Here is a 27,163-nt window from a genome sequence, read left to right on the forward strand (position 1 = left end):
AACCACCTGGTGTATAACTAATTACCTACAAATTTATTATACTTTGCATTAGAATTTGTAATGCCCACACTGAACACATGAGCCAGATGTCACAAATGCCGGACATATGGTGTCTGAAGTCAAAATACAACCCAATGATACTTGAGCGCTGGACCTGAAAAACATGGTATCCTGCAAAAGCACAGCTTCAGGGTGACCAGAAAGCCACACATCCAGTCATTCTCCCAGGACCTTTGCAGTAGTAGTGGACATGACTCCCCATTCTCCCTAAGTGTGGAAAGAAGAGTGAGGGGACTGTTTCACTATAGTTTCCAGAAAAAAAATCAAAAAGCAAATTTTTTTTTTCTCCTCCTGAGAGGGCTCATAACAGGTGACCTCCTACAGTGTTCAAATAAAATAATGTTATGTAAGGGCCTTTGCCAACTATCAAGTAGTATACGAAAAATATTTTTATTATAGCTGGCATTCATTTATATTTCTTTACAGATTTAAGGGAATGTAGAGCTAGGAACCCTTTTTTTCTAATCATATTGGCATACTCTGAGCTCTGAAAACAGCCATGTGCCTTCCTAAATCTTTGCCTATCCCCATGCGCTCTGCTGGGAGGTTGCTCTCATTCCTCTCTGTCTAGCCAGATACTACCCAACCTGCATGTTTCAGCATAAGTATCACTGCCCCTTAGAAGGCTTTTCTGATCACCCTAGCTAGAAGCAGTCACTTCACCAGAATTATTCCAACCATTCCTTTTCTTTTTTAAGATTTTATTTATTTATCTAATAGAGAGAGAGCATGTGCAAGGTGCGGAGGCGTAGAGAGACACGGAGAAGCAGATTCCCCACGGAGCAGAGAGCACAACACAGGAATCTATCCCAGGACCCTGGGTTCATGACCTGAGCCAAAGGCAGACACTTAACTGACTGAGCCTCCCAGGCTACCCCACCAACCATTCCTTTTCTATACATAATTTACTTGTATTTTTGTTAATTATATCTTCATCTTTGCCTTAATCTCCTAGAAGGCAGGAATCGTGTTTTACATAATGCCTTTTTAGCATGATGCCTCGCACATAGCACAAACATGGCCGTTACTTCTGGAAAGGGCTTCAGCGACCATCCTCATGTTATCAGTGAGACTCTAAGTCTCAGAGACACTAAGAACTTGACTAAGATCACACAGTTAGAGGCACAGCTAAAACCCAAAATCAGGATTCGAACTCTATTTTCATATTCCTTTCATTAAACCAAGACTTGCAATTAGACTAGTTCTATTTTATAAACCAAATCTCAAAAAAGAGTCATTCTTGAGCCTTAAGATTATACAAAGGTTGGGGCACCTCGGTGGCTCAGTGGGTTGAGCCTCTGCCTTCAGCTCAGGTCATGATCTCAGGGTCCTGGGATCAAGCCCTGAGTTGGGCTCTCTGCTCAGCCTGGAGCCTGCTTCCTCTCTCTCTTTGTGCCTAGCTCCCTGCCTACTTGTGATTTCTCTCTGTGTCAAATAAATAAATAAAATCTTAAAAAAAAAAAAAAAAGATTATACAAAGATTCAAACTTCTCTGGAAAACTCTTATTTCAACTTTCATCTAGATTGCATTTAATTGGCTTGGATTGCATGGGGGAAAATCGGGCTTCTCTTCTTTCTTTCTTTCTTTCTTTTTTTTGTCCTTTGAGCACTCTGTTTTGTTGCCATGTATCTAAAGCAAGGATAAATTATATGGTAGTGGTGAATGCTGGCTGAATAAAGCCCTGTGAACAGGGTGAATTTGTCTTTTTTACAAATATATTGGCTGTACTTGTATACCCTGGCCTTTGATGCTTTTGCCACATTTGTGATTCACAGTTGGAAACAGCACAGCAGTTCAGTTACCGTAACAGAAGAATCTAGCAACTATAATATTTCAGTACTGATATAGGAAATGACCTAGAAATATTGTCAAGGGCAGAGGCTATACCTCAGACCTTCTGTTAGCTCTACTATCTAACATCACATGTTGTACAGAAAAAAAAGGAAATTTATTTTTTTTGAAAATAATTGCATGAAGATAAATGAATCATGTGTAGAGTTCAATTTTGACCGATTTAATGAGAATAAATTAATTTAGACCTAGAATTTAAGTCTAGGCAAAGAATTTATTTATAAAGATAACCCAATTATAAAAGAGAGCTAAATAACAAACTACCATTTTCTGTAATGCACTAAATTGGGCAATTCCCAATGAAATATACACATTTAATAAGAAGTTATGAAATATGGTTATTTTGCTGACTATTCTTGCATCATTTGATAAAGGTTCACTCTGGGAATATAATGAGGCCAAGAGAGTTTATGTGGAACATCCTTTCATCTAGGATAACTTGGATAATCACTGGAAAAGCCTAAAGGATTAATCTATTCTGCTTTGTAAGAAATGTCCATTAACAATGCACTCAACTTAGCTTGCCCCTTTCATTGAGAATGTTGGGCATATTATTCCCTGAGCTAGGAGTGACACAGTTAACCACAGGGCAGACAAAATGTAGCCAGGGAGTTCTTGTCTTACTCAGTCCTTATCTTGCTATGTGACTCTTTGGGAACTGCTTAATTTAACTCTTTTGGTTCCTTTACCTGAAACTGGAAGTGAAGATATTTACTCAAATCCTGATAGACATACAACACACTCTTCCCCCTCCCTATGTGAAACAAGGCTTCCCTTATTCCACTGAGCTGATGAATAAGGATCATTTACCACTGTTCACTCTGGGTATTCTCAAAGGACATTATAATTGTCTTCACTGAAGTACTCCCAAGACTCTTTCTTGAAATCTAATGGTACCTCAATTACGCATATCACTTTCTGAAATTTCCTTAAAATCAGGATTGTCATTGCCCAATTTTCACCACAGGAATCCAGGGAAACAGTTAACCATTGTGTGAAGTCACAGCATAAGACATAAATCCTCAGAAAAAGTACCCTTCTTAGATACACAGATTAAACACCTGCTTTCTACACTGTGTCCTACTTCAATGTGAAGTTACTTCTCTTCATTAGCTGTTTATGACCAAAAAAACCCCCCAAAACTACACAGGTTCTTTATATTCATACATAAAACACATATTTCTATCTATCTCATTGGGTTTTTATAACTGTCAGTGAGCTGGAGTTACAGCCTTCAGTTACTTGGCTGGGTTAATAGTTTCACATTCTCACATGCTATTATTAAAATTCAGGGGTCTATCAAGTCAGTAAAGATGAATTTACAAGTGTATCAAAATCAAAAGGGCTGATAGGTGGTTACAGTTTCAAAACATCTTATAAACATGGATATTATTTAGTTATTGCTTCATGAGGAAGAAACTGCTACATGTTGAAGAAATGTGTATATTATATACTTAGTGAAGAAAACAAAGCTGGAGCTCCTCAGACAAGAGATGTGACTTTCTTCACAAAGCAGAGAGGGTTCTGATACTAGGGTCTTTCCCCCTGGACAAGTAATTCTGTGACTAAGGAACATTCTGCAATTTCTAGTCCAGTTGGACTCCTTCCTGGGCACGTAGGTAGCAGAAGCATTATTCTCTGCCAGGAAAAGCAGCATGGGCCTCACAAACTTCTTCACATGTTCAAGGGCTTTCCCAAAGCTCGTTCACGTTCCAAAATGAGTCAGCACATCCTAAACTCATCTTCCTCATTTCACCACTATGGAAATGCTGAAAGTGAATTATCTACTTACTGAGACTGGAATGAGAAAGGCACCTAACTTCTTAGTCCAATATGATTATGACTTATCAAAAATCGAAACAATTTCTTTGAGAAATATTTTTGCAGCAGCTACTACTAAAAAGCAATAAGAATATCCATTATGCTGCTCAAATTCTAATTTTTTTAAATGATGAAATCCAAAATATTCAGAGGTAATTCTCTAGGAGAAAATCCTTCTAGAAATGGCATTTTGAGAAAAGGGGAGAAGAAAAAATAATTTCCAATGTTTTCTTCATAGGGAGATGTTTTATTTGTGGTGAAATATGGAAATATTTTACCAGTGAAGAAAACAGTGAGGAAATATGACATTTTCATACAACACAGTTTCAGGATTTTCACTTATAAAACAACATTCTTTAAGTAGTTTATCAAAGAAATTTGATACAAAAAGGAACATAAGTAGCCCATCAACAAATTAAGCCAATATTGTATTTAATTTCCTGAGAAAAAAATATTTTATTTCCTTCTTTTAATAGCTCCACACCCAAGATGGGGTCCAAACCCACAACCCCAAAATCAAGACTCAGCATTCTCCACGGACTGAGTCAGTGAGTCACACTGAAGAAAAAATATTCTAAGCAAATACAGTTTGTTATAATTAGTGACTTACATTTTTAATACAAACTCCAGGACAATTTTTACAAGCTAGAAAGAGATTCAGCAAATGTTGAATTCCACGCAATGTCCTGAGAATGTGCACTTTCTTTGGTTACCAAATCTTGGTCAGGAACTGGCACACACTGAGAAATTTTTCATTCATTCAATAAGTATTTCGTAAGGACCCACTATATACCAGGCAGTTGGGATACGGCCCTAAACAAGAGAGACATGATTTATGATCTCATCAAGCTCACAGGCTAGCGGGTGGGGCAAATGTGAGAAGTCTAGACAACACGTCAAACTGGACTAGGAACTTGTGAAATGAGTTAAAGCATTAACCAACTGCTCCCAGCTTTCCTAACCAAATATAAGTTCAGGACAAATGCTTAACTCAGAGATAACTAAACAAGACATACTCTTATCTCAATTTTTTGTGTTTTAGCTGAAATGTCTAATGGCTAATATAATAATCCATAAAAGGATTATCTTGATTCTATCACTTATGTGAATGGAACTGGTAATGTCTTTTTAAAATCAAAATCCTAAATTTTGATGTTTGCACCCTGACCATTATTTTTTGTCACATCTAAAGTAGTCTATTAATCAGATATCCAAAAATGCTGCTTCATAATAGACACAGTTTATGTTGTCTCCCATAAATTTCAATTAGCTTAATTAAGACTTCAAATTCTGCAAAGATTTTTATTCTTCCACATTTTTAAATTCAGTTTTACAAGATGTAATGATTGCTACTCAGTACTGAATATTTACTATGAACTGAGTATTTTTTTTTTTACATAATTACTTATAAATCTCCCCTCCCATTGTAACTCTACAGGGTACTATTGGCTCTACTCTTCAGATAGGGAAACTGAGGTGCTGAGAAGTTAAGAACGTTTCCCAGAACCACACAGCTAGTTAGTGTAAAGACAGGAACGGAACCTCTTCCTTGATTATCTGACTAGTTAATTTTTTCTCTTAAGTATCTTAAATTGGGAATGGAGTTCTCACCCTCCAGGGCTCAATGCAGTAGAATTACTCACTGTGCAACATTATAATGATGTTCTAATAATGCACTTAATGCTTTTAAGCAACCAGAGCCCAATAAAACATCTAGGATGCAATAAAACATCTGATTAACTAGTGAAACAAAATGTGGAATAACTTCTCAGGTAAATGCCAAGGAAATGGAGGGTGTCTAACTATGAAGTCTTTGCTAAAATGAGTAAACCACATCATGCATTGTTACCATAACCTCCCAGCCTGGCTGTGTGAAATTCTCCTGAAAAGAGAGAAAATTATCTCACACTAAGTGGGGGTTGGCCTGGAAACACATAGAGGGACGCTGGGCCACGGAGAGCTTGTGCTTTTGTTTTGTTCTACCTTCAGCGGGGCTCAGTCCCACAGTAGTCCACCCTCATCACTGCACCCACATCACTTGCTCACGGAGGTATGGTCCACATTCCGAAAGCAAAGACCAGCACACAAGATCGGATAAAACCAGATCACCAGCCATCACTTTGCAAAAATCCTCAGATGGCCCCAATAAAACATGGACAGCTTTATGGGTGAATATGAAGGTACGCTTGAAAGCCTAAAATGAAATGCATATGAATCAAATGGCTCTGCACTAACTTCCTAAAAGCTCCTCTCTGTCGTCGGCTATTCAAGTTCAAGGGAACCACCACAGCCAGCTGACAGCACCCAGAGAGCTTCCACCGGCAAATTGCAGACTGTAAATGAAACGGAGATCCACCACGGGGGCTAAGTTTCCTAAGGTCTGTAGCGCTTTTTAGGGGCTGTCTTTGCCCCTCTGGTACAGCGGCTCCGCTCCACAAGAAATCTGACCGTGAACACCGTCCATTTGCTAGGCACTAATGCTGGGGAACCGCTTGAAAAGAAACGTCACTTTCGGCTTGGGGGCAGCATGCTCGCCATTCAATGCCCTACTGGTTTCTTAACACGCATATGATTAATATTGGTACTCAGGAAAGAGAACTTCTTCTGACCTTGAGCGTGCGCGCTAAATAAATTACCTCAGAACGAAAGTGGTGGGATCTCATAACAGCATCTGGGGAGAAAAGAGAAAAAAACGAGACTTCATTTAACTCCTCGCTCTTCACCTGCAGAGTTACTAATGACTTAGGTGAGATACAAGGGTCAGGAAGGCACATTCCAGACGCCTTGATTTCGGTGGGGGCACACTGTAGGGCGGGGAGGTTACCAGGCCACCGGTCTCTAGGTGAGTTCTCCGCGAGAAGTTTCAGGGAAAGTTCTGGGAGAGTTGAGGAGCCCCGAACTCTCCATGCCTGACTTTCTTACCCCTAAGCTCCAGCGATGGATGGGTCAAGGGAGGATGCCGCAGCCCCGGATTCCGCTCCTATTACCCTTAGCAAACTGACGCTTCGAATTTGCATCCGTGCCTCCCTTCCCAGGGCTGGACACCACCGTGGCTATCCCATCCGGGGATACGGGAGGAAGGCGGTGAGGGCAAAACGGGCAAGGGATGTTTAAACACATAAACGTACTAGGCTTGAGGAGTAGGCGATGATGGGGGTAGGGACCGCAGCGCGGACCCGAGCTCCAATTCACTCTCCAAATTGGCTTAAATGTGCCTCTCAGCCCGAAGAAATTCGTCGCGGCGTGTCTTACCTCGGCTCCTTGAACGACCCGAAAAGACCGATTTCATCGGATGCCTCCCTTTCTGGAGCCTGCGGTGCCAGCAGCAAAAGAAGACGATGGTGGCGATGGTGCCCAGCAGAAGCAACAAGAGGAAGAGGGCACATTGGATGCTGTAGGGTCTCAGCAAGACGAGGAAAGCCGCGGCGATCATGGTGCGGGCGAGGCGGGGGCGGCGAGGCGGCGGGGCTGGAGGGCGGCGGCACAGGCACCCGTGCCGGGCGCACCACGAAGCGGCGGGCACGGGCGAGCGCGGCTCAGCGCGTCATGCCCGGCGCTCGCGGCCCCGCGACCAGCCCAATGGCTGCGCACCCCGCGCCAGCCGCGCTATGCGAGTGATCCAGGGCTGCGGGGAGCGCTTGCCATGACTCAGCAGACGGCGACGAGGCAGGGACTTGGCGGCGGGGAGTCTCTCCCCTCCCTCCCCAGGCGCCCCCGCCCCCGTCCGTGCGCAGCCCCCGGGCGCAGCCCCGCCAGGGACGCGGCGGGCTGGGAGGAGCAGCACTGCCGCTGTGGCCACCCGAGTCCCGCGCATCGTCTTGCGGCCGCCGCCGGCCTCGGCATCCCAGAAGCCGGGCGCACGTGGGTCGGGGCGGGGACGCGGCGCCCGGGCTGCAGCGGCGGCTGCCCGCGGGGGGCGGGAATGGGGCGCCGCGGCGGGGGCTCGCCTGATGACATCACGGCCGGGCTGCGGCAACGCGGGCGCGCGGACATGGCTGCGGCGGCTTCGGCGGCGGCCGCGGGCTGCGCCCGGGCCTGAGCGCCCAGCGCCCTCCCGCGGGGCCGCCCGCCAGTCCGCGCGGTCCGCGGGTGCACAGACCCGGCGCCTCTCCGCTCCCCGACACCCGGGGCTTCCACCTATCCAGCCTCCCCGGGCCGAATTGCTGGGGAGCTCGGCGACAGGGGGCGCCAAGGAGCCAGGGGGAAAACCGTGAGGCGCTGGCGGGAGCCTGCAGGCGGTGCTACCCCCACCTCCCACCTCCCCGCGCCCCGCCCCGAGGTTGGGGCTTTGGAGGATGCAGCCGGGTGAGCTATTGCTTGCGGGGGGTTCCTCGCACGCTCAAGCGTGAACACGGGGAAGGGCCTTCCCTGGGAATTGGGGTTTTCCAGGCACGGGAGGCCCACCCTCTCCAAGCCCCTCTTTAAAGTGGGAGCACTCCCTCGGGAGAACGCTCCGCTCTGCAGACGTGAACTGTTACACCCCCCAACTAGGTGCTATTTCTCAGCCGAGAAATGGGCCCTTCGGATCCTCCTGCATCCATGCGTTCGTTTACCGTCAAACCTTGACTCATTCAGTGCGTTTGAAGAGACAGGCCATTTCAGATGGAGGGAACGGGCAGATAAAAGGAAGTTGGAGATTGGCTTGTAAATGTTTTGAGGAGAAGTGTTGTAGGGAGTGTGAGGAAATAATGACCGGCCACGCTCAAAACGCACACATTCCCTCCTGCCCCCTCCTCTTTCCTCATGACCAGCAAAAAGTATATTGTTGATGGCCAGGAGATTTTACGGTGGTCTCTGGTGCAGTGCAACGCAGAAGGTGTGGCGGGCGCGCTGCAGTGTGCCTTCCTGCGGACAGCCACGGCCACCTGGCCCGGAAGACGCTGCGGCTGCAGTCTGCGGCATCTTTTGGCCTTGGCCGGCCGGGTACTTGTACCGCGTTATGCTGCTCCCTAGGCAATGCAGGCATTTCCTGGCTGGGAGGGGTGGGAGGCGGGGACGGACGGCTGTTTTTGCTTATTTTGTTTTATTTACTCGCATGAGGCAACTGCAATTACAGTGGCAAAAAGTAACCCATTATTGCATTTGTGTAGTTCCTAATAACTCCTGAGGGGGACTCTTACTTTGGAATATTTAAGACACCGAAGAAATTGTCATAAAAAATGATGTGTAAAATTCTGAAAAGCATTTAAAGGATAAATGAGAATACTTAAGTTGTATTTGCTTGTAGGATCTCAAAATCAGTACTGTTTTATAACTATACAAAATCAACTGTACAATTCTGCATAAAAGCTTAACCCATTGATGTTTTCAAGGCCTTGAACATATCACCATGTGTAGGCATTAAAGGAAACTCAAAAAGGCATTGCCTAATGCCTTTCCTAAATGCCAGGTTCGTAAACACGGAAAACCATGGGTGAAATTTTCTTATGTACAAGTTGTTTCCTAAAGCAAAATAAACATTCACGTTGTTGACGTGTTGCATCACATTCGGTTGTTTTGGTTTGACAATGCAAGGATCTTGCTTGCAGATGCTCTATAAGGTGAGAATGTTGAATGTCAGAGAAGTGGCTGTGCTACAGGTCAGGATAGGCTTCCTAGGTGCCTGGCACTCGGGGTCTGCCAGGTAGCACGGCACCATGTTCACATTGCTCAAAGGTCTCCTGCTACCGCAGCCCACTGCAGTGAGAGACTGTATTCCTGTCCATTGTGCAGGAGTGTTGAAGAGAATCCTGAGAGTCTGCAATGTGTGGCACATTGGGAAGGGAAGAATTCATTACTGAGTTGACTCCCAGGGGCCTGGTAGAAAAATTTAAACCAACAAAATAGAATTAACCTTTTGCAACCATTGGCAGAAATAACTAAGAGAATTTAAGAATGTCACTTTCACTTTATACTTCCCATGGACTAAAATTTGCAAGTGAGCTAACATGGCCTAAATATCTTTGAAAGGTGTCTAAGATCACAAACACAGCATAGTAACCAATTTGCTCCAAACTTTGCATTTTTAACAACAAAAAGCAACTAAATAGCAATTATGGCTTTCTGAGCTATTACTTTAGTACAGTTGTTACCATCCTGTGTCTTGCTGCAGCCATTTATAAGTTTCAAGTACACACAAGAACATCATTTATTTCTCTTGGCAGGCAAATCCCTTAACTGCCGTGCAGTAGGATTATAGATATTTCTTTTTAACAGCATTCGTATTTGTTCTTTACATCAGTTATCTCAAGGATACTAATAATAAGGAAACCAAATCATTGAAAGAATTTAGTGTTTGGGTTCCATTGCCATTTTCTGATTTGTTGCTAATTTATCATTTCCATCTCCAAATAATGGCATGTTATTAATTGCTTCTGTGTGTTTATGCGATGCGAATGCATTGTGGAATTTAATAAATATTAAATCAGCCAATCAATCCCTTTTTGGACGTTAATTTAGTGGAATTCATGTATTTTCTTTCTGCTAGGTTTTCATTATAAAAAATAATTGACATTGTATCAAAGTCACAAATTAAAGTTTGTCAGTCGGCATGGGGGAGGAAGGTCCTTGATCAAATGTTTCGTATGAAGAAATGAACGATCAAGATGAAAAAGTATAGATAATTTTTTGACTTTTTATGCTAGTGAGTTAGCATTGTCACCCAAGGGAAGACAGTTGATAAAGAGTTGATAAAAATGGTTAAGAGTGCTTGGTATCAGGTATGTAGTGGGTGATCCCTCATGCAGCCCTTCTTCCCTTTGGCTTCTCAAGCAAATTGAGAATACACATGAAGAACCAAAAGGAAATTAAAATATTAACTTTATTCAGGGTAAATTCAGATTAAAGAACATGGCTTAGATTCAAGGCCAAAATGGGACATCTTATTCCTTTTCCCTTAACTCTGCATCCCCAACTAGTCACAGCTGAAAAACTACAGGTCTTCCCAACACTGTGGCACCAGGATACTACTTCTTACCTGGAGACCAGAAACCAAAAAGAGCCTGACACTGTCCCACCCATGAGGCTTGCAGCTTGACTGAGCAAGAGACTGGACCCTACATGAGAAGGGTACACATCACACATCACACATCAGCCCAGCCCCCTAGTGGCTGGAAGGTCCTCTATGATTTCCCCCATCACTGAGTTATTCACCTGCCAAAGTAAGATGAGTAAGGGGTTTTAATAAAAAGAAAGAAGCTGGGGGGTAGGGGGATTGGGTTGGGTGGCTGGGTTATAGACATTGGGGAGGGTATGTGCTATGTTGAGTGCTTTGAAACCTGTAAACCTGATGATTCACAGCCGTACCCCTGGGGCAAATAGTACATTATATGTTAATAAAAAAGAAAAAGAAAGAAGCTCTGCAGTATTTCCCTAGAGATAAGCAGTTGCAGCACAAATTCCTAATTTATGGGTCAGAAAGAAAAGAAGGCTCCACCCTAACCTGTGTAGAGACCAACTGAGAAAAAGGGAAGAAATTAAGATGACTCAAGCTTTGAGCTAGGGTAGAAGGGCAGTTCTGGAGGAAAAGATGACAAACTGAGTCTTACACCCATCAAAATAGAGTTGTCAGAAGGATATCCATATGAAATTATCCAGCAAATGCATGGAAATGTGGGTGGAGAGGTCAGAACCAGAGACAGACTGGGAGTCATCAACATGAATTATAGTTGAGGTCACGGATATAGACAAAATGACTAAGGGAGAGAAATTATAGAAAGAATTAGAATCAGACTTTGGAGATGACTTCCATTTGTGGACTGGAGAAGGACAGCAGAAGGCAAGTCTATGGAAGCCCAAATAGGAAATGTTCCCATTTAGTGGTTTTCTAGAACAGAAGCACAAATGGGAGGTTAAGGCGTGCGAGGACTGAGAACTGGTGACTAGGAGACCTCTGGAAATCTTCCAGAGAACTGATTCATCCTAGTGGGAGAGGCTAAAACCAGACATTAACGGGTTGAAGGAGTAGGAGGTGAAAACAGAAGAGCCTCTGTCCACAATCTTTGGAGAAAGTTGACTGTAAAATTCTAACTCTAAAAGATAATTTATCTAAAAGGGATGAGTAGAACTGTGATTAAAACCTGAGTAATGTTTTTGTTTGTTTGTTTGTTTGTTTGTTTGTTTTGTTTTGTTTTTTATCAGGATGGGGTACTTAACTAAGTTTACAGGGAACTTGAGAGATGGAACCAGCAGTGGTAGAGAAATTAAGAGTTAAAGAGAAAGGAGAGGAGGGCATTCTTCTTAGGGTGTAGCTGTTGTTTTAATATATCCACAGTACCCCTGATGGGTTCTTTCTGCTCTCTGGCTGCTTTGACTCTTCAGTTAACACAGACCCTGACTAGTTAGGAAGGTTCCCTGACCATGGTCTCCTCCCCCACTAACTCTGGCTACAAACCCTCAGACTAGGAGTGTGATTTTTAGGGAAAGTTAAGGGATACCTTGGAATGTAGCCCAGATTATCTGTAACATTTTATTACAAACCTAAATGAAAGTGAGCATATTACCTGACTGGTAATCACACAATGATATTACATTGAAATATTACCCCCTTGAAAACAAAAAGTTTAGATAAGAATGGCTCCAGCAACAAATTTTTAGAAATAAATCATACTGAGTTTGGACTGATAATCTACTTGTTCCTAGGTAAAGTTTTTTACTCTCAGAACATAAATGGCATAAAAGGAAAATTGAGAGGCATCCAAGGAAATGTGTTAAATGACTTATTTATTCCCAAATCATTTTTCATCATAATCTGAGACCAAGACCTGTGCCAAAAAAGCACATGTTCTTGTATTGAAAGGTAAAGGAGCTGCATCATCAGCTCCTATGACATCTAATGTAATGATGGAGGCAATTTCCAGCCACCAAAATTAGCGGAGCCATCATGTGGATGGATTGCTATTGTCTTTTGAAAATTTGGTTTCTTGAAGGAAAAGTAATTATTATTTGCAAATATTAATTTCAGCAAATCTTTCCTGGGAAAAGACTTTATATTCATTTTACCACAATAAAAACTTTCAAAATAATTTGGAGGTATCATTGTAAGGAAAACATCTCAAGTGAATCATTTCTAATTGTTCTTCTAATATTTTAGAAGTTTTAGAGACTAATTAGAATTTGTTGTCTTATTTGTTGTAGAATCCAGAATAATGTTGTCGGAGTGGGGGGGATGTTCTTTTCTGTGAACATTACAGGCTTCTCAAAAAAGTCTACTGAGTCTGAGAGTTTTAAAAAAATGTCTGTAATTGAATTCATCTACCCTATAATGCTTTGCAGACAGTTTTTGGAAAGTAATCATTTATTATCCACTAGCAAATAGAATTCATTTATGTAGTTTCTAACATTGAGTGTGGGATTAGTCATGCAGCAAAATACTGAGTCATTTGGCCAGAAAATTTACTCATAGTTGTATGAACTGCCAATGGAAAATTTGAGAGCTGTTCATAAATCAAATTATAAAGCTCTTAGGGTTATAAATCACTAAGCAGCATTGTTCATTATTATTCAGATAGTGTAAAATATTTCCACCATTTCTAAGTAGGGGCAATTTACAAAGCAAGTTTGAAATCTGAGGTTAGTGCCTTCCAGTTCCACCATAAGGGCTTTAAGCATTTATACATTTTCAAGTGAAAAAAGAAAAAAATTAAGGTAGGAGGTTTATAGTTACATGGTCATTGTGTTAATACATTGCCAAATTGTGTTAATGAAAAGACAGCAACATTTAATAGCTAAATTTCCTCCATTTCTTATAATTTTTGTAGCACTTTTGCATTAAATATTTTGTGTAAATAGATTTATATGCTAATTCATTAGCATGCTGGTAGCCTGAAAGAATAATGTCACTAAGATAGCAAAGGTAACAAGTATCCCAAGAAGAACAGAGAACTTCAACGAGTAACTGATGATTAGTAAAAAATGTTTCAATAACACACTATTCCAAAGATTATTGAAATTATCCCAATTTAATGACTTCCTATGGATCTGTAATAAAAAGAAAAGTATATCTTAAAAAGTCTTTGTTGATCCCAAAACACTTTTTGGAGTAAAATTGGGAAACACACAGCAAACGCACTAACTGAGAATATAGTGGAGTTTGTATTTCAATGAAAAAAGTCAAAAACCTGAAGCCTGTTCTTGTTGTGCTATCTGCTGCAGGAGTTGTTAACCTGCAATTCATTAAAAGACCTCTAGGGTCCTGAAATTATATATAAAAATGTGGGTCTCTACTGGAGAACATGGGCCATAGTTTTCATCAGGTTCTTAAAGAGTTATTAAGAACAAAAGAGAGAAAGGGAGAGGATGAAAGGAAGCTAGGAAGGAAGGGAGGAAAGAAAGAAGGGAGGGAGGGAAGGAGAGGGGGAGAAAGAGAAAGGACCATGTCAGACCCATACAGCTCCATACAGATACCAAGGCTTTTGCAGTATCAAATGATTCTCTCAATCCATCAACACTAACCTCACCTAGGTACCCTCTTTGAAACTGGGAGAAGTGTCTTAGGATAAGCAGAGGAAAACTCTCTCCTCTAACCTATAAAATTTCTGGGACATCTTCCAAATGCAGGGGAATGCTTCCCACCCTGAGACTAGCTGAAGATGATGTGCTGTGAGCTTCCTGTCCTCTTGCAACTTTGTACAGATTAGGAAAGAGATAATTGAGTCCCTAAGGTTAACTTTCATTGAGATGTCTGTTCTAATCCTGAAAAGGAATCCTGTGTTAACTCTCTGGGACCACTTCCACCGACTTCTTTCATGGGAAGAAGGGGCTAACTTGATTCTTAAGCTATCTTCAGGCCACTTAAGCATCCTAATTTATATCCAGATATTTGGATGGATAAACCCATTCTGAGGTAAAACACTGGTACTAAGATTTGAGCTCAGAGTCTACAAGGACTCCATAGTTTGAAGGCTTAAAAGAAAGGCAACAGGACTTAATATTAGGTTCCCCAAAACGACCCCTAGACATCCTGGCGAGTGTAGCAATTACTCTTCCTAAATCCTGCCTCAAGCCACAGTCTATGAAGCTTTTCACCATTCATCCTTCTATGGAGACTTAGTAAATGGGGCTTTGATCCCACCAAGATAATTCCTTTATTTAGTATGGAAAACCGCCTGTCCATACCAAGTGCTCAGCTCCATCCACCCGTATCTCTCGCTTCCCACACTTGCCATACTTATGAACCTCGACTCCCCCCACGGTCACATTTTCAAAACACGAGGCCCCAGTGTCTTATCACTGTGATCTCATTCTATCACATCATAAGGCTTGTTATTTCATCTTGGGACTTTCTCATTCCAGTGGGCAAGCCCAGTTTTCAGGGGTGTTCTGATCTCTCAGTTTGGGTGGTTCTATTTCCTCCAAGTTCCCTTCTGACCCTCTAGGCTGTGAAGGATTTAGTGGCACAATATTCACCTGATCCACACAGAAACAGATTTTGAACGGATGCCATACTGAGTGGCTCAGGCCCCTCTGGTTCTAGTGAGCACCATTCTTTGCACAATTTCATTCTGCTGCCATTCGAAACGCAGGAATCCACCTTAAGAAGACACTGGTAAGACTGCCGTTAGTGTACCAGACCCCTGGCGGTCTGCCGTCTGTAGCTGTTGAAGTCTGGGTCTTAGTGTGTAGATGAAGGGGCACCACCAGCAGCACCCTGAGAGCTGGCTGGTACAATCTTATTCACCTCTCTCTCTCCCTCAAGCAGCATGGGACAGCTTGTCCTGGGCTTCCTCATTACTGAATGGTTATCCTGGGGTGGACCACCAAGTTGTTTTAGTAGTAGCTAACACGTGCTGAATACCTACTCTCTGCTCAGTTTCTGCTAAATGCTTTTACCTACATTCACTCATTTAATCCTCACAGCAACCATGGGTAGGTACTGCTCATCTCTTTATAGATAAGGACCTTGAGGCCTAGAGATACAGAATTTCCCACAAGATGTCAAATGCCTTCACGACTCTCCAGCACTTAGAAAACCATAGTTTCTGTTGCATGCTTTTCATTTATGCTGCCCCCCTGTCCACTGTAGCCTCACCTCTAAAGGAAATCCTCCCAGTTAGGTTTGCTGGGCACCTACCCTATCTCTCTTTGGTCTGTTCTTAGACTAACCTGAACCAGAAGAATGAGGGCCAACCAGACATTCCAGCAGTGTATCAGTTGTTTCCCAACACACAAGGGATCTGCTCCTCCCCTTTAGCCGGTAAAAGATTTGCCTAGACCACTTTTTTTTTTTTTTAAGATTTTTTTTTTTTTTTTTTTTTTGACAGAGAGAGATCACAAGCAGGCAGAGAGGCAGGCAGAGAGAGAGGAGGAAGCAGGCTCCCCGCTGAGCAGAAAACCCAATGCGGGCCTCAATCCCAGGACCCTGAGATCATGATCTAAGCCAAAGGCAGCGGCTTAACCCACTGAGCCACCCAGGCACCCCTGCCTAGACCACTTTATCCTTCAATGTAGCAAGACTTCTTTTGTTGAAAAATTATTGATCTGTTATTATTTCATTGCCCCATCACTATCATTTGAGTAAATTCAACTCAGCACCTCCAAGAAGCTATACAAGCTTGGGGAACTAAGCAAAGTATCACTTTGGAAAAAGGCCTCTATCAGAGACCATCTGATTGTCCTTCCTAAAAAGGATAGTTCTTGGGGCATCCAGCTGGCTAAGTCAGGCGAGCATACAACTCAAGTTCTCAGGGTCTTAAGTTCAAGCTCCATGTTGGTATGAGCCTACTTTAAAAAAAAAAAAAAAATGGATAGCCCTAATAATTTGTCTTTATTTTTTAAGTAAGACTGACTGGTTTTCTGATATAGCATCATAGGCGTCCTGATTAATTAGCTATTTTTCTTGATGCCTCTCCCACCACTGCGTCTTGTAAACAATCCCCCACACACACTACATGTTTGATCTAAGCTTGTATGAGGGGGATCTGGGTCTTTTTCTTTCAGTTACTAATAAAAATACTACTATTAATAAACTAAATAACCTAAGTAAATAAAATAATGACTATGTAGCAATATCAACTCATCATGGTGTACTGTTATTATTCACAAATGGGGAAACAGGCACAGAAATGTAATGTGGATAGTAAGTATTAGATTTATGGTTAGGGATCCAGCCTAGGTCCTGTGTTTGTAACCACTTATGTAGCCCTGCTTTGTCATTTAATATACTCACCAAAGATTCAGACTGGAAGACTCTCTCCAGTGACCAACATAGCAAAAAAACAAACAAACAAAAAAAGGTATTTCACTAATCTTTCAATCCTTTGGTAGGAGGACAAATTTAGTCTCCCCCCTCTTTGTGTGAACAGGAGGTACATCTGCCTGGGATTCTGCCTCCCCTTGGCTGTTTGAGCAATTTCTCTACTATGGAATCATGACTTCACAACATTGTCCCCAAATGCCACCACTTCTGAGCCCCCTCTTCCTCTCGGTTTTTGACACTCCTGAACCCTGAGTTTGGCTTCCACACTTTGAACTCGTTCTACTCATCTATGCTTCCTTGCCTTTAGGTAGCTTTCTAGACTTCACCTGAATTAAGTAGATCCATTCCATTTCCTTGGGCTTCCTTCTTCGGTCAATACCTGCATTATCTCCTAACTAGTTTCCTGGTCCTGACTTGCCCTATGGCTACCCACACCCAGTTTGGCAATACAGGTAACAGAAGATGTCCCTTACATTTCCTTCCATCTGCATTATTCTATGAACTTATCGAAGAAAAATGTCGCTCATAAAGTTACATGAATGTGTTTTTCTAAAGACCTATATATAGGAGGTAGGGAAATAATTTTAAAAATGTGAAATGTAGTTAATCATTGCTTTTTTAAATTTGAATGGTGCTTTAACATGGTATGAAAGAAGATTAGAGTGAGAAAATTATTGGTAGTAGATGAGGGGGCAAACCACTTAAGGTGATTTATTAAGTAAATTATCTGAAATACGTGACTCAGCACATTATGTTTTGAACTCGACTTTTGAGAGTATGAAAGTACAAAAATAATAGAAACTATCTAAATGGTAACCAACTATTTCATTAATATATGATATTAATGTAGGGTATAATGGGGCAAATATTTCAAAGAAAAATTGGTTTCTCCTTTTCATGTTATAATTGACCTGATAAATTAACATTTGAAAGTTGAATCACTCCTGATTTTCATGCATAGACATTGATTCTTGCATCAGAACTATTACATTTTGTGAATTTTAGAAATTGGTCTAAAATTTAATATTCTAGAATATGATTACTTAAAGCAAAAAGCTAATGATCTCATCTTGCCCTCAACTTTCAAGATGAATAGATTGTTCCGCATTAATTAAAAAAATGTGAAATGGAAGATGATTTACATGACTTACAGTTATTCTAAAATAGAACTTTTAATTGATTATTACTTTCCTTTATGCTTAAGTTGGCATCTGTGTTTCTGATAAATGGGGAAAAGTCACATAAATACCAAGGGTTGGTGGGGGTACAGGGAAGGAAGTAGAGAAAAACAGCCAAGGAAAAACTACTCATAAAAACTGATATTTTTTAGGGAAGATTTTGGAGGTCCTAGAACCACAGGGAAACTCAACCAGAGTCTCTTTCAGTTTTGCCTATACTTTCTTGTGCAAGCTTTCAGACAATTCCACATATGGCGACAGCATTTTTATAGACACTTGGTGAGGATAAATGACATTGTGAAGTAGGTAAAGATTGTCTTCCACCATTCCCAGCCTCTGATTTCTGTGCTAATACCTCTCTGCTATAGAAGTCTTCTTCCTGAATTTATCAAGAAGGAAGTAAGCCAGTCACCCTGTCTAACTGCAGATAAGACAAAAGCTGGGTCATTTAGCACCTGACTCTTGCCAGGTCAGGAGCAACAGAGAAACTGAGAGAGTGCATCACATGTAGTAGGGTAAGAATGTTTCATGAAGTTTTGGTTTAGTTTTGTATGTGTGTTTCCTCGATCAAAATATAAACTGTATTTCTTACTGTGAATTGCCAGAAATGGTTGAAAACCGCTGATTTATATTATCCAACCAACCACATATCATGGATGTTCTCATGGCTGTGTCATGTTTAATTTCACATCCTACAAGTACTAGCTAGGGAATTAATGAAATGCTTTCTGCTAGCAAAAAATAAAAAGGGGAAGATAACTACCTGGTGAATTTTCTACTATTAGAAACGAAGAGGAGTGTTTAAACATTACCAAATTCACAATATCCTTTCTGAATTTTTAATTGGCCGGTAATATAAACATTGAACCATCTGTTTGTGGATGTTGTAACAAAATATGGGTCTGAAGTCTACTGAAAAGTAGTCATTCTAAAAGAGGTTCTATATGTTCCTGCTGGTTAGTCTTGAAAGAATTGTGTGTTTTTGAAGATCTTGAGATGTGCTCAATAATTAAATCCTATTAGTGGTAATTACCACCCTAGTAATGGTAGAAGATTTTAGTACAGGTAGGGATATTACAAAAACAACATTTTTATAAACTAATTTTCTCTAGTTTTCTTATTGTGATAAAGACAAATAACATAAAATTTACTATCTTAACCGTTTTAAGGTGGATAATTCACAGGCATTAAGTATATTCACATTGTCCTGTGACCATCACCATCATCCACGTCCTGAACCCTTTTCATCTTGCAAAACTGAAACTCTATAACCATTAAACAGTAATTCCCTATTCCCCTTCCCTCCACCCTGGGGTTATCGTCATCCCCAGTGACCTAGGAATCTGGCATCTGTCACCATCACTAAATGATACTTGACAGGTTCCTATCAGTTAAATCTGGCAAAATTCGATTTTATCGAATAGTAACAATTTGATGTAGGATCTTACCTGCTATATATTATGTCTCTCAATTTCTGTTCTTAGTTATTGTAGTAATGTACAGTGAGGTAAGGCACTGAGGAGAAAGAATTTGAAGTGCCTAGCTTGGGTGCCTGGGGGGCTCAGTGGGTTAAGCCTCTGCCTTAGGCTCAAGTCATGATCTCAGGATCCTGGGATTGAGTCTCACATCAGGCTCTCTGCTCAGCAGGGAGTCTGCTTCCCACCCCCTCTCTCTGCCTGCCTCTTTGCCTACTTGTGATCTCTCTCTCTCTCTCTCTGTGTCAAATAAATAAAATTTTAAAAAATATTTATTACTTATTAAAAATAAATAAATAAAGCACCTGGCTTGCTCCACAGGAAAAGAAATTAAGGTGAAGGAAAAGAAAGCAGATGATACAGTTTAAACTCCATTTAAGTATGATAACTGAGCTACCATGGGATTCAGCAAAGTACTGCTCATCTGCCTGCTACCTGTTCTTTTATACAGCCTGCAAGCTAAGAATGTTCTTTACATTTTAAATTGTCCAAAAAAATCAATATAAGAACAACATACCATGATATATGAAAATTATATAAAATTAAACTTTCAGTGTCCGTTAAATAGTTTTATTGGAACATAACCACACTTAAGTTTTTATATACTGTTATGGCTGCTTTCATGCTATGAGGGAAGAGTTGAGTAGTTGTGACAGAAACCATTTGAGACAATCTCATCACTTGGTACCACTGCTCAATACCCCACAAATCACCGTAATGTGGTTACAATAACTTCACGGCGTTTCAGTGTCATCCATATTGTCACACTGTGGCATTTTATATATTTTTTCATTATTAGTACATGCCAGTCTTGTCAAAAAACAAAAAAAGATAAAACCATAGTCCATGCTTTTAAAGCAGAGTAGACTGTGGCTTATTTTGTTATCACATTAGGTGTTACCAAAGCATTGTTTTCATGATCCAGTGACACTATATGCATGTTAAAAAAACATAATATGTGTCAATATTACCAAACTAAGCACTCATCACAATATTTCCAAAACACAGGACAGCAACTGTCAGAAAAAAAATAGAGAATGCAAAATGAAATATCTCATCCCAGTAGAATTTCTTCCCAAAAATTAGAAATAGGAGTGCCTGGTTGGCTCAGTGAAGCATGCAACTCTTGGTCTTGGGGACATGAATTCAGGCCCCACGTTGGGCGCAGAGCTTACTAAACAAACGAGCAAAACAAAGCAAAATGAAATGAAATGAAACTGAGTATGCATACAAAATAAGTTTCTGAGTGGTTCATTTGTTAACATGCAAGGAAAACCATTAACAGATAGTGAGTTGATTAAATCATGCTTGATTGCAGTAGCTAAAGACATGTACCCGGGAAAAAAAATAATAAACTTACTTAGATCATTAGACTTTCAGCAAAAACAGTTGCTCAAAGAACTGAGAAAATCAGGAACAAAATAATAATCAATTTAAAAACAAGGCAAATGACTGAGTTTTTCTTGGTGCTTGATGAGTCAACAGATGCTACTGATACTGCTCAGTTATTCTTGTTTATTTGGGAGTAATTGCTGAGTTTAGAGGGACTGACAAATTAACCTCTCTAAGTAGTCTCTGTGAAGCAACTGTAGGAGAGAATATTTTCAAAGAAGTTGAGAAAACAATGATTGAGTACAACCTGAAGTGGAATCTACTAAGATGTGTTACAGCTGATGGTGGTAAAAATGTGTGTGGAGCAGGAAAGGGTTTAGTCAGACAAATTTACAAAACTTGTGAAAATAAAAGGTGTTTAAAGCCTACTGTTATTCATGTTGTTATTTATCAGCAGGTACATTGCAGAAAATATTTGAACTTACTACTTCTTTTTAAAATAGTTTTATTGAATAATTATGCACATACCATGCAATTCACCCATTGGAAGAGTACAATTCAATATTCCTTTTGCATTTTCATAGAGTTGTGCAACCATCACCACAATCCAATCTTTTTTAAAGATTTTATTTATTTGACAGAGAGAGACACAACAAGAGAGGGAACACAAGCAGGGGGAGTGTGAGAGGGAGAAGCAGGCTTCCCGCTGAGCAGGGAGCCCCATTCGGGGCTCCATCACGGAACCCTGGGATCATGACCTGAGCTGAAGGCAGCCACTTAACGATTGAGCCACCTAGGTGCCCCTACCACAATCCATTTTTTAAGAAACATCTTTGTTCTCTCTAAATTAAAGGACATTCTTATATGCATTAGCAATCACACCTCCTCCCCACACCCACCCCCAAAATCTTTTACCCCTAAGAACTCACCAATCTAGTTTCTGTGTCTATAAATTATCTGCTGTTATTCTTGACATTTCATATAAATGGAACCACATAATGTGGGATCTTTTGTGACTGGTGTCTTTCACTTAGCATGTTTCCAAGGCTCATACGTGTTGTAGCATGTATCAGAACTTTATTTCTCATCGCTGAATAATATTTCACTCTAAAGATGCTACATTTTATTTATTCTTCATGAGTTGATAGATATTTGGGTTTTTCTACTTTTTAGCTACTATGAATAATATAGCTATGCATATTTGCATACAAGTTTTTGCAGGGATATATGTTTTCATTTCTCTTAGGTATATGCTTAGGAGTAGAATTGATGTGTTCCAGGATGATTTGATGTTTAATTTTTTGGGAAATTGCCAGACTGTTTTTCAAAATGCCCGTACCATTTTACAATCCCACCAGCAATGTATAAAGTGCTCCAATGTCCCCACATCTTTACCAACACTTGTTATTTTCTCTTTTTTTTATTATAGCCATCTTGGTGGGTATGAAGTAACATCTCATCATACTTTTTATGAACATTTCTGTAATGATTAATGACATCTTGTCATGTGATTATTGGCTATCTGTGTATCTTCTTTGAAATAATGCCTGTTTAAATCCTTCACCCATTTAAAAAACTGGGTTTCTTTTATTATTGCATTGTAAGAGTTCTTTATATATACTCTATACAAGCCTCTTATGAGATCTATTTTCAAATGTTTTCTTCCATAGTGTGGGTTACCTTTTTTACTTTCTTGATGGTCTCATTTGTGAACACTTTCATTGTCATATTTATAAAATCATTGTCTAACCTAAGATTATAAAATTTACTCCTATGTTTGCTTCTAAGAGTTTATAGTTTTAGTTCTTACATTTGGGTCTATGATCTAAAAGTAAATTTTGAAATAATTTGGGCATATAGTGTGAAGTAGGTTTTGCTCTTTTGCATATGAATATTCAGTTGTTCCAGCACCATTTGTTGCAAAGACTTTTCTTTCCTCACTTACTTGTCTTTGCAACCTTGTAAAAAATCAATTGATCATAAATGTAAAGGTTTATTTCTGGACTCTCAATTCTATTCTAATGATTTAGATGTCTATCTTTATGCCAGTACCACACAGTTTTGCTTTGTACTAAAATTTAAAATTGGGAAATGTGACTATTAAAAATTCCTTCTTTTTTTCAAGATTGTTTTGGCCATGTTGATGTCTTGCATTTCCATATACATTTTAAGATCAACTTTCAATTTCTGAAAATATTATCTTCACCAAACCAATAGTGCCAATGGTGATCTTCCTTCTTGTGGACTTGACCATCATAAATTCCATGAATTTTTTCATAAATGCTGCTATACAGCATTTCCATAATTTAGTGGTGGTGAAGTTTCACTGCAAATGTGTGAGCTCAGGGCCAAGACTGAAATTTTTAGGAACTGTCCCCAACCACTCCTATGGAATGCTGAGTAGCTTTTGGAACACAGAATGGCTAATGGAAATTAGCTTTTGTAACAGACTTGATAATGAATTCATTAACAATCTACAAGACAAAATCACAAGACAACACAAGTACTTATATGCAAAAATTACACTGAGGTAAAGTCATTTCAATAACCTTAACTTGTCACTCATAAGTAATGTCTCAGGCTGCTTTATACATTTCTCCTCACGCCAAAAGTTATAACAAGAATTGAGATGTTCTTTAAAAAAAAAAAAAAAGAATTGAGATGTTCATCTCCACTCGAATTTGCACTATATGTATTTTTCCAGTTCAAACTACAGTTCTAGTATTGTGTTTCAGACTTCAATGTAAGTACAAAGAAAATTTATCTATTTCAAAATACATTTAAGGGGCACCTTGATGGCTCAGTCGGTTAAGCATCCCACTCTTGGTTTCACCTCAGGTCATGATTTCATGGGTCATGAGGTTGAGCCCATCATCCTCCTGCACTCTATACTCAGTGAGGAGTCTGTTTGAAGATTTTCTCCCTCTGCCCCCCAAATCCCTCTCTCTCTTTCTCTATCTAAAATAAATAAATAAATCTTAAAAAAATACATTCAACTGTGCAATGAGGAATTTCTTCCTAACCTTTAATTGGAAATAATTAATTGCTGCAATAGAATAGTACACTAAAAAGGTAAATACCAAATGAATTTAATAGAATTCTGTAAAAGTCTACTGAAAGATGAATATCCTCAATTAAAATTATTAACTTAGGGCACCTGGGTGGCTCAGTGGGTTAAGCCACTGCCTTCGGCTCAGGTCATGATCTCAGGGTCCTGGGATCGAGGCTCGCATCGGGCTCTCTGCTCAGCAGGGAGCCTGCTTCCCTCTCTCTCTCTGCCTGCCTCTCTGTCTACTTGTGATCTCTCTCTGTCAAATAAATAAATAAAATCTTAAAAAATTATTAACTTATATTGGGAGGTACGAACTTCCTTGGTGATGATTGTGTAATATTGTGAATGTACTAAAAAACCAGTGAACATATACTTAAAATTATTAAAATGATGAATTTTATGTTTTGTGAATTTTATCTCAGTTAAGAAAATTATAAACTCATGGATTAAGATCAGTATATGGCGGGCGCCTGGGTGGCTCAGTGGGTTAAGCCGCTGCCTTCGGCTCAGGTCATGATCTCAGGATCCTGGGATCGAGTCCCGCATCGGGCTCTCTGCTCAGCAGGGAGCCTGCTTCCTCCTCTCTCTCTCTGTCTGCCTCTCTGCCTACTTGTAATCTGTCTCTGTCGAATAAATAAATAAAATCTTAAAAAAAAAAAAAAAAAAAAAAAATAATTTTAACCGAAAATAAAAAAAAAAAAACAAAAAATATAAGTATATGGCAATGCCTGTTGGTGTAAAAGACATTTTCAAATATGGAATACATAAAATCTTATTGCAGAATATAGTTACGAAAAGAAATTTAAAAAAAAAATCTCATTGCAGGTCAGCATTAACAAATGAATACTTGGGAAATGTATTTTGATGGTGGAGAAAACTTTGAACTCCAATTAAACTAGATTTTTAAAAATTCTATTCTCATGAACAGAACTGTCTTACAAAAAGTTGTATTCGATTATTAATAGTATATTTGCAATTTTATGAATAAAATTTTGTGAAAACTTTTCTTTTTTGATATATAAGAATTACATAATATCCTCAATTTTGCCTCTTGACCTACAAAGCCTAAAATGTTTACTATGTGACCCTTTATAGAAAAATGTTTGTTGGGGTGCCTGGGTGGCTCAGTGGGTTAAAGTCTCTGCTTTCGGCTCAGGTAATGATTGCAGCGTCCTGGGATCGAGCCCCGCATCGAGCCCCAAATCAGGCTCTCTGCTCAGCAGGGAGCCTGCTTTCCTTCCTCTCTCTCTCTGCCTGCCTCTCTGCCTACTTGTGATCTCTGTCTGTCAAATAAATAAATAGTTTTTTTAAAGAAAAATGTTTGTTGACCTTGCTCTGGGTAGATGGATTAATGATATTGGCTAAGAGTGGAGTTTTTATCTATAGAATGCAGAGAGGCGGGCAGAGAGAGAGAGGAGGAAGCAGGCTCCCTGCTAAGCAGAGAGCCTGATGCAGGACCTGATGCGGGGCTCAATCCTAGGACCCTGGGATCATGACCTGAGCCAAAGGCAGAGGCTTCTGCTTCTGCCTTCTGAGGAAGGTACCTGGGTGCATACTGAGCCACCTAGGTGCCCCTAGAATGCTTTTAATTATATATCCCTGATTTAGGATTGTTTATGGCAAACGTACCCAGAACCTCTCGGTTTATAACCTTGAAAAGGTCATGTAAGCTAGACAACTCTGAGGTATAAATGGAGATATAAAATGGAGATGTGTTACAACTGAAACACTCCCCACTATGTGAGGTGACCCTCATCATTTAAATGCTTCACTTATTTTAGACCACAGAGTACCTATGTGATCTGAAAAGGAAGGACCTACAAAACCAGTAAGATGCCCTAGACCTCTCTCTACTTGACCTGTGCCTCTCGATTGCCTTATCATTAAAATTATTAATAAAGCTTGATGCTAGATAAAACCCCTTATGTTTGTGAGTCAGATATGATTCACAATTCAGTTCAATTCCATGTGTGAGTTCAAATATTATTCATATATGTGAAAATCCAAAGTAAGCTTTCAGACTCACAACAAATGATTTTGGCAAGACAATACCAAATTATTTCATGCTTGGAGTAAAGAATGGTGAGTTTTTCTTAAAGTAGGTAAAAGTGCCATATTTTCTAAAAGAATTACTTGGTATATTTTGGTAAGGAGCTATGTTACCTTCTGCTCAACAGTCTAGATATTTCTTAAAGTCCCTTTAAGTTCAGCCCCTTTCTGTGTTTAAAGTTTTATTATTTACAATTAATATCTTTTCATAGATACAAACCAATATATGTGAGTAATAAGGATGTTAAGACCAAATGTACTATATCATCTGTGAATAGCAAAAATTAAATTTGGTCACTTCAACCTTACCTAATAATTATTATCTACTTTTCAGGTTTTGAAAAATTATTATCCTTTAAAATTTTTTATGAACTGTATCTTTGCCTTTGAGATATATTTTTCTTCCATTCTTTATGGTAAATTCTTAAATTTACACCAAGAAAGGTCTTCCACCTCAAAACTGGAGAGTTTTCAGAAAAAAGCAAAACAAACTTATAAGCAATTCTTATTGCTTATTAATCCCCCTTGGAACATTTTGATCCTAAGGAGATCTACTAGTATTAATGCCTTTTATAACTTTGATCCTGTGAAATACTGCCTGCATAAATTTATAATGTTTCTATGTTGATATTTAGACTGCTTATAACTGACTGTCAAGAAAAAACTTATAAAGATGAAAGTTTTTTTCACACTATTTCATTTTATAAGTGACAATTCACTGCATATCAATCACATCCTAGAAACAAGACATCCTCATGATGACGATGAAATTGGAAGATTTTGAATCAAATGAAAATGTGCAAAATTTGTCAGCAGGAGAAAGATAAGAAACATTTAGTAAAAGTATTTTACTTGAGTGGCTACTGTAATTATGAATCATCTGGTTGTATATACATTACGTATCCTTTTTTATTTTTGTTTTTAAGGAAAAACATTAATTTGGGGACTACGTCAAGAATAGTATCATCTACATGGGCATTCCCTCTTCCTACGATTTCAGAAAATCTTTGAGAACTATTTGAGAAAATGCAGAAGATCTTGCAAACAGATGACATTACCAATACCCAAGCTCTTAGAAAAGGAAAAAGGAAAAGGACAGAGACAATGGACTCAGAGAATGCAAATAGTGACATGGATAAAGGACAGGTTGGTGTTCTGTTACCGCAATAT

The 27,163-nt window shown here is 39.8% G+C and overlaps 2 protein-coding genes across 10 annotated transcripts in view; one reads left to right on the top strand and one right to left on the bottom strand.

Moving 5' to 3' along the window:
• The window catches only part of DST (dystonin), a 475,119-nt gene extending 467,857 nt beyond the window's left edge, over nt 1-7,262 (bottom strand). For 4 of the 8 annotated variants that reach the window (XM_032340326.1, XM_032340306.1, XM_032340319.1 and 1 more), the window contains exons 1-2: nt 6,986-7,262; nt 6,343-6,404 (exon numbers count right to left, since the gene is read on the bottom strand). In XM_032340326.1, the coding sequence (XP_032196217.1) occupies nt 6,343-6,404; nt 6,986-7,166 (243 nt within the window). In that variant the 5' untranslated portion in view covers nt 7,167-7,262. The remainder of the gene's footprint in view (nt 1-6,342; nt 6,405-6,985) is intronic. The other 4 variants (XM_032340325.1, XM_032340310.1, XM_032340320.1 and 1 more) reach the window with 2 other exon arrangements.
• Nucleotides 7,263-7,739: 477 nt separating this feature from the next.
• The window catches only part of BEND6 (BEN domain containing 6), a 50,931-nt gene continuing 31,507 nt past the window's right edge, over nt 7,740-27,163 (top strand). For both annotated transcript variants that reach the window (XM_032340327.1, XM_032340328.1), the window contains exons 1-2: nt 7,740-8,038; nt 26,920-27,139. In XM_032340327.1, the coding sequence (XP_032196218.1) occupies nt 27,020-27,139 (120 nt within the window). In that variant the 5' untranslated portion in view covers nt 7,740-8,038; nt 26,920-27,019. The remainder of the gene's footprint in view (nt 8,039-26,919; nt 27,140-27,163) is intronic.

This window comes from Mustela erminea, chromosome 4 (genome assembly GCF_009829155.1).
Source record: "Mustela erminea isolate mMusErm1 chromosome 4, mMusErm1.Pri, whole genome shotgun sequence".
Lineage (NCBI taxonomy): Eukaryota > Metazoa > Chordata > Mammalia > Carnivora > Mustelidae > Mustela > Mustela erminea.